This window comes from Protomyctophum parallelum (genome assembly GCF_964188405.1).
Source record: "Protomyctophum parallelum genome assembly, chromosome: 13".
Classification (NCBI taxonomy): Eukaryota; Metazoa; Chordata; class Actinopteri; order Myctophiformes; family Myctophidae; genus Protomyctophum; species Protomyctophum parallelum.
In genome coordinates, this window is record NC_139708.1 from 12,683,929 (window position 1) to 12,692,214 (window position 8,286).

General features: G+C 46.4%; 1 protein-coding gene across 1 annotated transcript; it reads right to left on the reverse strand.

The window, feature by feature from the left end:
* Nucleotides 1-1,099: 1,099 nt before the first annotated feature.
* On the reverse strand, nucleotides 1,100-6,303 carry foxj1a (forkhead box J1a; the record flags this gene model as incomplete). Its single annotated transcript, XM_083780599.1, has 3 exons — nucleotides 1,100-1,951; nucleotides 4,221-4,796; nucleotides 6,244-6,303. The coding sequence occupies 3 exons, from the start codon at nucleotides 6,301-6,303 to the stop codon at nucleotides 1,100-1,102; spliced, it is 1,488 nt and encodes a 495-aa protein (XP_083636725.1).
* Between the last annotated feature and the right edge of the window lie 1,983 nt (nucleotides 6,304-8,286).

An 8,286-nucleotide genomic window follows, 5' to 3' on the forward strand; every position in this document is an offset into this window, starting at 1 on the left:
GTCAAGGGCACCCAGTTTTGTATGCATTAACACACAGGCCCCCTCCCCATAAGGGTCCATTTGGTTCCATTTGTTATGGGGAGGGGGATTTGGCTAAATGCAATGTAAATATACCAGATTTAGCAAAGAAGAAAATGTTCATCTGCAGACTGCAGTCCCCACACAACCGCATTACAGACATGTAAGGGTCCATTTGATTCTTATATCTATCATTTAGCTGGGGACCCCAATGGAACCACCTCAAGGACCCCTTGGAGGTCCCCGGGCCCCAGTTTGAGAAGCACTGGTATATGCATATCTCCTTCAATGACGCTGCTCTGTGCCCATATATGGGCTGCTCTGTGCCCATATATGTTCAAAATGAACGTGTACATTTACAATGTAAACAACAAACTCTTTTCGCATTATCATCCTATAGCTCCACAGAATACTTTGCCTTTCTCTTGTTCACAAAGTGTGTAGACGTCACTCACACAATAAAACATCTTAATATTTTGTAAAGGTTGCTCTACATTGTGGCATCTTTGTTCAGCAGGCATGGTGTATTCACCCACAAGGGCGTAACGTTGATCAAAATATGTGGTTAAAAATATATATATACCGTTACGATCATGGTGACCATTTCCATAATTGTCTTATTACCATTTAGATTCAATCAAATGAGAAAGATTTTCTTTTTCTTTTTTTTTATAATTTTTTTTGATTGATTTATTGACTTATTTATTGACACAAAAAACGTACAGTATGTACAAAACATTAGACAAACGTTCTTGACACAGTGTTCAAAAGGCCCCAGAGTTTATTTCCATTGTGGTCCCATGAGGACTGAGTGGGGAAGAGTGTCTCTCCACTTAACTCCTTACAGCAGTGCTTATCTCAAACTTGTCTTAATGTCAAGACCCCCAGTTTGGTGTGCAGGATTAGGCCAAAGACCCCCTTGACTCTGAGAGTTGCCGTAAAAAAGGTCCATTTGATTCTTAACTATCCACAATTTAACTGGGGACCTCCTGGAATCCCCTCGAAGAACCCTCCCCAGACCCCACGGCCACACACATCCAAATGCATATACACTCAGGATGAGCACAGAGTCATGTCTTCCTCAGAGGAGCGTCTCGATCTTGATGCTGAGGTCCCCGCCCAGCGGGTCTCCAAGGTCAAACAGCTGGTCCAGGTTGACCGTGGAGCTGCACAGGAAGTCACTGGGACCCTGCTGCTCCTCCTCGGGCCAGGGTCCCTGCAAGAAGGCCGTGGCCAGGAAGGTCTCCTCGTCAAAGTCTGACACCTCGTGGCTCCTCCGGGCCCCCGCCAACGCGTGGACGACGTACTGCGTTCCCGGCAGTCCGCCCGCGGACACCAACAGGTCCTCGTCTCCGTGGATGGGGCTCAAGGGCTCCCCGCTGTCCATGTCCAGACTGAGATCCCCATTCAGTGCCGAGTCCAGCAGGGCGTCCCAGTCGAAGTTCCCCTTGAGCGAGCCCAGCTCTTTCTGTTCGTCGGCGCACAGCAGCGGCGAGCTGGAGCGCCGCGGGGCTTTGCTAGTCCTAGAGCCCGCCGGCTGCTTCCTCTTGTGCCCGGAGACCCCTCTGGTGCTCGGCCAGGAGCCCAGCATGGTCCCCTCCGCCAGGTGGGGGTCCCAGTGCTGGTCTGCGCCGGTGGCTTCCTCGAAATCCCTGAGGAGCTGCTGGGACTCGGAGTTGATGCAGAGGCCGGTCTGGCCAGCGTTGGGGTCGCAGGGAGCGCGGGCCATGTGCAGGGTGCCGTTCCGTAGGCGGCTCTGCAGCGCCGGGTTGATCTGGACGGGGGGCATCCGCCGCTTCTTGTAGGCACCGCTCAGGAGGCGCTCGGCGTACTGTGGGTCAATCTTCCAGAAGCCGCCCTTCCCCGGCTCGTCTTTCTGCCGCGGCACCTTGATGAAGCACTTGTTGAGCGACAGGTTGTGCCGGATGGAGTTCTGAGGAAGAATATATATATTTTTAATATGATGACTCTACTGTTGAGCACCGAGCCCTGCTACCCACAACTGGCTGAAGCATGAGGTGTGCTCTGACCAAAGCAGAGGCCACTTTTAATAACAACTCTTTTTAATAATAACAACCCTATTTTATACTTGATGATCGAAAACTGTTAGATCGGCTATTACCGGTAGGCCAATTTCTTCTATATAAATAAAGCACAAATGTGTTTTGTTGCTTTTTTTCACATTTTTGTAAATAGTTTTAGATTTGTTTTAAGAAAAAATACTTTTTTGTTGTTGCCTATATTGATATTGAAAATGGTTAAACCATGCAGTAAGTGCAGATGGCTGTGGCTCATACAACACATGAATGCACGCTGTACCCTAACCCCCCATCCTTATTACACTGCAGTCCAAACAGAGAGCTGACACAATGACCTTTGTTAAATATTATCTGCCCCATGCACTGGCTTACAATAACAAAACACTCTGACCGCTTCAGCAGGGGAGTGCAAGTTAGCGGCGTAATCAATCATTTATCCACAAAATTAAACTTTTTCCCTACAAAAGTCCCCCCCCCCCCCCCCCCCCTGAAGCCTTTATGATGCTCCCCACCCCGTGCCACCTCCACCCTAACTGCTTTGCTCACACAGAAAAAAACCAACGGCCGCAGGGTGAGGAAGAAAGGAGAATTTGAAGAATGCTGAAACAGCAGTGTTATGTTATGAAGCCTGTTTGCAGCGGTGGAAATTGAGTGTTGGCATCAAAATATACACAGCAGCAAACAATAAAAGTGTGCAGAATGGTCCATTTCACTGTTGGATTGTACTTAGTAATGCATTAACGTGTTCATCACTTTAACGTTGCAGCCACAGTAAGTAAAGGTGTGGCTGGTTTTAATGACTTCATGTGTTGCTGGGTATAGATTAACATTAACCTATAATAATACATCATCATTTATCACTTGTCTTAATGTATGTTTTGTATTAATAATCTACAAACTATAGTCACTATACCAAAAGTTGTGTAGTGTAGTAAAAAGTAGTCTACACTATTTCTATCTATGACGTACCGAAAATGGAAAGTCAAATTACGTGCTTGACCTTGTTTGAGACTTCACAGAGGGACGTTTTTGAGTGTAATTTCTGGGCCCTCAAGAGCAGGCTACGACTATGTGGAGTTGTGTGCCGGAAATAGCTGATCGTTGTGAGCTTGCAGATCGGCTATTTTCTGCGTACCACACCATCGTATGACGATGTATAAATCCACTTTTAATTGCTTCCAAATGCCACGGCTGCTAACATTGCAGAGTGTCAGCTGGCCCTGTGTTATTACCCTCTTCTTCTTCTTAATGTCATTTGTGACGAAAATGCCCCCAGCTGTGACTCTGACCCACTCAAACACACACACACGCGCGCGCACGTGATGAGCAGACCTCTTCAACAAATTGAACAACACTTCACACACGAGTGCGTGCGTGCGTGATACCCTGGGATTGAGGGGGCAATAGCTCCTGGTATGTGTGTGTAATGAACACAAATGTTCATTAAAAGATGGCACCATTTCTATCTCCTCACTGTGTCTCAGAGGAAGACTGGGGAAAGTTACAGAAGCCTTGCCTACCAGTGGCAACATTGGTAGGCACGTTTGGAAATTTCAAAGATGTTTGGCTTCTATTTCAGCTTGCTTACTTTCCAGGAAGAGATATGCTGTTTGGTTTATCTTGGTATCCCCGTTAATTATGTCACTGGTAGGCAGGTGCATGTCTGGACTGTCCACAGCCCACCAATGAGACTCAGTGTGAGTGGACAGTCACGCGATCCGCATCGTCTTATAATGAGCATGTGAGGACCAGGTATACAACGATATGGTTGAAAACAGATTCCCGCTGGGGACGCTGTGGGCGCTGTCCCCGCCTAGGGTATACAGTAGGTAGTTAGGTACCCTCACAAAAACATGCTGTGATCCTGGTCTCTAATACTGCCTCCCCCTGGCCGGGCGCCTGATGGAGGAGAAAGGAACTATAGAAAGGAGCTATCTCCAACCGGGGAAACATGAGGTCACTCCGTTGCTCTCCCCAGGTTGGAAGAGGGAGTGTAACGCCCAGGATTACATTATAGACAATTGGCCGTTGGTTGAAAAATATAGCTTACAAAAATCGTGGGAGTTTTCTTTTTTTGCAAGAAGACATGCAGATGAAGTACCCATATTATGTGCTTGAGGAGTTAAGTGTGTAACTGTGTATGGATTGATTGGGCTTCCTTACCTGCCAGGTGGGATCCGCATGGCGGAAGTAGCAGAAGTTGTCGGTGATCCACTTGTAGATGCAGGACAGCGTGATCTTGCTCTTCTTGCTGGCCTGCATGCCCATGCAGATCAGCGTGGCGTACGAGTAGGGCGGCTTGACGCGGGCATTGGTCTTGTAGTCCACCTCGTCGGGGCAGTGGCCGTGCGCCACGATGCCGGGCAGGCTCTGCATGCGGCTGTAAGCGGCCGCCGTGGGCTTGCCGGGTGTCAGCGGCATGCCCATGGACGCCGGGTCGCCGGCCAGAGGTGACGAGGGCGCCTCGGAGGAACCCAGCGGCTGGTGGTGGTGGAGGCGGTGGTGGTAGCCGAAGAGCGAGGGCGGCTGCGAGAGCGGCGGATGCGGCCCACCACCGCCGTTGGCACTGAGGATGGAGAACTCCTGCAGCCACTGCAGGCTGGTCAGGCTGTCGTCCAGGTTGATGGAGGAAGAGCTGCTGTTGCAGCAGCTGTTATTGTTGTTGTTGTTGCTGTTGATGATGGAGGAGGTGGAGAAGGCATTGTCCAGCTCCTCAGCCCGGGCTGCGGCCGTCACTACCTACACACACAGACAGACAGACCTTTAGTGATCTATCTACAGTCCAGGGGTGTCGAACTCAACTTGGGGCGAGGGCCACACACATAGCTCCGTAAGGGAGTGGTTGCACCACTCAAAAAATCTTCAAAAAACTGAAGAGGCTACTGGAGATTGGAGAACCTGATTTGGACATGATCTGATGCAGGACAATGTCACTATGACAGAAAGAGAAGATGGGTCTGGCCACATTCATTCACCCCATAATCTCTGTGGAAATTGGGGAATATGTTGACAATAGTCGACAGCTCTGCCGTCACTACCTACACACACAGACAGACCTTTAGTGATCTACCTACACACATAGACAGACAGACCTTTAGTGATCTTGCCCGAGGAGATGCAGTTGCCAGAGGCCACGGCAGCTTAGAACAGTGATCCTTCTGACACTCCTATTTTCATTTCAAGGACCCCCCCAGTTTAGTATACATGCAGGTCAATGGACTCCATAACTCTGAGGGTGTACAATATAACCCCATAACTCTGAGAGAAACCAGGGTTCTATCCGTCATTAAAACTGGGGACCTCCTGGAATCCCAATGGGATCCCCAGCCCAGACCCCATGTTCAGAACCAGTGGCTTAGGACACATGTTCAGAACCAGTGGCTTATAGGACACATGTTCAGAACCAGTGGCTTAGGACACATGTTCAGAACCAGTGGCTTAGGACACAGGGCAGATTCAGAAAGAAAAAAATAAAAGAAAAAAAATAAGTAGCTACAGCAAATTGTAGCATCAAGATAACAAAGATAATTGTAGTAGAATGGTGCATGCGTGAAGATGCAAGGGGTAGGAAACAATATAAACGCAATATCAACAATATTACTGCCCTATACAAAGTGCTGTAACTGGGGGTGGGCAATAATGGGTTTAAATGTGTTTCAACTAGTCAGCCAAATGAGATATCAGCAAATAAGTGATATTACACTAATTGTATATCTTCTTGGGGTAATTGTTTATTCCCCAAAATCATACACAAATAAGTCTGTGTGTCCTAAAATGTAGTTACTGCACTATGGCTTTGTAGGGCAGACACAGAGTATCTGCACAACCGTATCAATGCATGGGGAGGAAACAATAGGCCACCAGTAACAGTATCATTAATACATCAGTCCTGTCATCATGTAGAACAGTATAACGTATTGTACCATACAAACAACCCAACACCAAGAGCAAATACAGTGTACCATAACAGTTCATAACTAACTATTTAACCCTATTTTAGCCGTGTCATATAGGCAAAAACTAAAAATAAATAAAAACATCAAAAATAAAAAGGCCATCTACATGCTCCCAATTTAGCTTTATACTTTGATTAATAAAAAAAAAAAGTTATCAATAGAATAATCACCAAGAACACATAAGAGATTAGGCCTACAGTATTGTCCTCAGAATGTACGGTATATATTACCTCTTCCTCCAGGCCCACAGAGCCTTCAGGCCACGGGTCAGTACAGCTCAGAGACAGCATGGCTATGCAGCTCCTCTGAAAGCTCTCCTCCTCTCTGAGACCTCCTTAATGCTCCTGCTCCTCCTGCCTGCCACTGCACTGAGGAGAGAGAGAGAGAGAGAGAGAGAGAGAGAGAGAGATGGGGAGGGGTTAATGAATAAACACATAGCTTATTTAAAAAAAGACAAAAACACAATGATGGCCTCGTTTGAAAACAGTTAACAGAAGCCTTTCATGTTAATCTATCTATGCAATTGCAAATGAGCATTTGTGTGTGTGTGTGTGTGTGTGTGTGTGTGTGTGTGTGTGTGTGTGTGTGTGTGTGTGTGTGTGTGTGTGCGCGCGCGCGCGTGCGTGTGTGTGTCCCTGCGTGCTTGGGTGCGTGCGTGCTGTGTGGGTATTGGTGGTGTGGTGTGTTTATTCATGCTGTACTGTATAGGCTAGGCTACTAGGCCTATTGTCGTCTGCCTGCGCAAATTGGAGTTTCACATTGCGCACTACATGACCCATTCCCTAAAAGAAACAGAGTGTAGCCTGGGCTGGTCTGACTCCGTCTGGGTGTCTGGCCAGTGAAACGTGCACGACGACTCGATATTTTTAGAGCTATTAGAGTTCACATTGAGAGTGAAAATGTAATGGCATTGTGTGCTTGGAGTGATTGTGTGGTCACTGAGGAAGGAAGGAGGCTCTTTGTGCGACGCGCAGGAGGAGGTCGTAGAACTTTCTTGAATTCCAGTCCTCTCTCCTGGACGCCACTGGGGTGCACTTGACGTAACGAGCTTCCTTTATACCCCGCAGTACGACGGTGTCGCGTGCATAAAATAAAAATAAAATAACAGATCTAACAACGTCGAGACATAAAGTTGTTATTTTATTTTGTTTGCCAACAATTATCCCGTAATTCTACACAGGAAAAAATCTATGTAGGCCTATTTCATAGCTTCTAATATGAATCTATCATTTTACCCAATCAATAGGCCTAATTTACAGGTGTCATTCCGGCAGAATGTTAAACCCCTCTGGCGTCTGGCATTTTGTTTTAAAATACAAAATGACTGTCCGTTTTCTGCACCATATCAGATGGCATATGATACTCAGACCAAAACTCACATTAGGCTAAAACAGAAGATAAAACAAGCTATATAGCCTAATATCTGTTCTTTTTCCAACAACCTGTGGCATTTAGGCTATATCTAGCCTATAGTCATTTTATTCAAAGAAATGACCTCAGTGGCTGGATGGGCTAAAATAGTCAATGAACAAGTCAATGAGTTAATTGTAGATGGCTTCTAACAAATTAAATAAATTAACTAATTCCAGCCTATAGTAACAAATAATTGAACTAATTCCAGCCTATATGCTTATACAATTAAACATAGGGATATTGTATCATTCATTATTCATTCCCCATTCTAATGACCTATATGATCTCATTTCATGCTACAATCAAGCCTATAGTAATGATTACATAGCCTATTAAAATATGCTCCAGGCTATAGGCTAATTAGGCCTAACGTTTAGACAAATCAATTAAAAAAACTCACCTATATTCGGTTATAACTGGTCGAAGAAAATACTTTGAATTCCAGTTTTTAAAATAAAATGATTTTCAATTTCAGCTGAGTCCGTGAATTGTGTATCCGAAGCTGATGTCAAAATGACAAGTTTATGATCAAAAACAAAAACAAAAGTTAAATTCCTCTGTAGGCCTATTGGTGGTGCGATGCGCGGCTCTCCAGTCCAAGGTGTGTGAAGAAGACTGAAGTGTGTGAAGTGTGTTGTAGCCTACATCTATCTAATGATGTCCTGGTCTGCTGGCTGGGGGGGTTAGTTATCTCATGGGGAGGGGGGGGGGGGGGGGGGGGGGGTTAATACCTGGTTGCGCGAGGAGGTTTGCACGGCAACCATAGCAACGCCCGCTGTAAACAGCTTGCCGTGCCTCTATTGGTCTGCTGGTTGCTATGGCGCTTTCATTTTAAAACACCCTCTCTCTCTCTCTCTCTC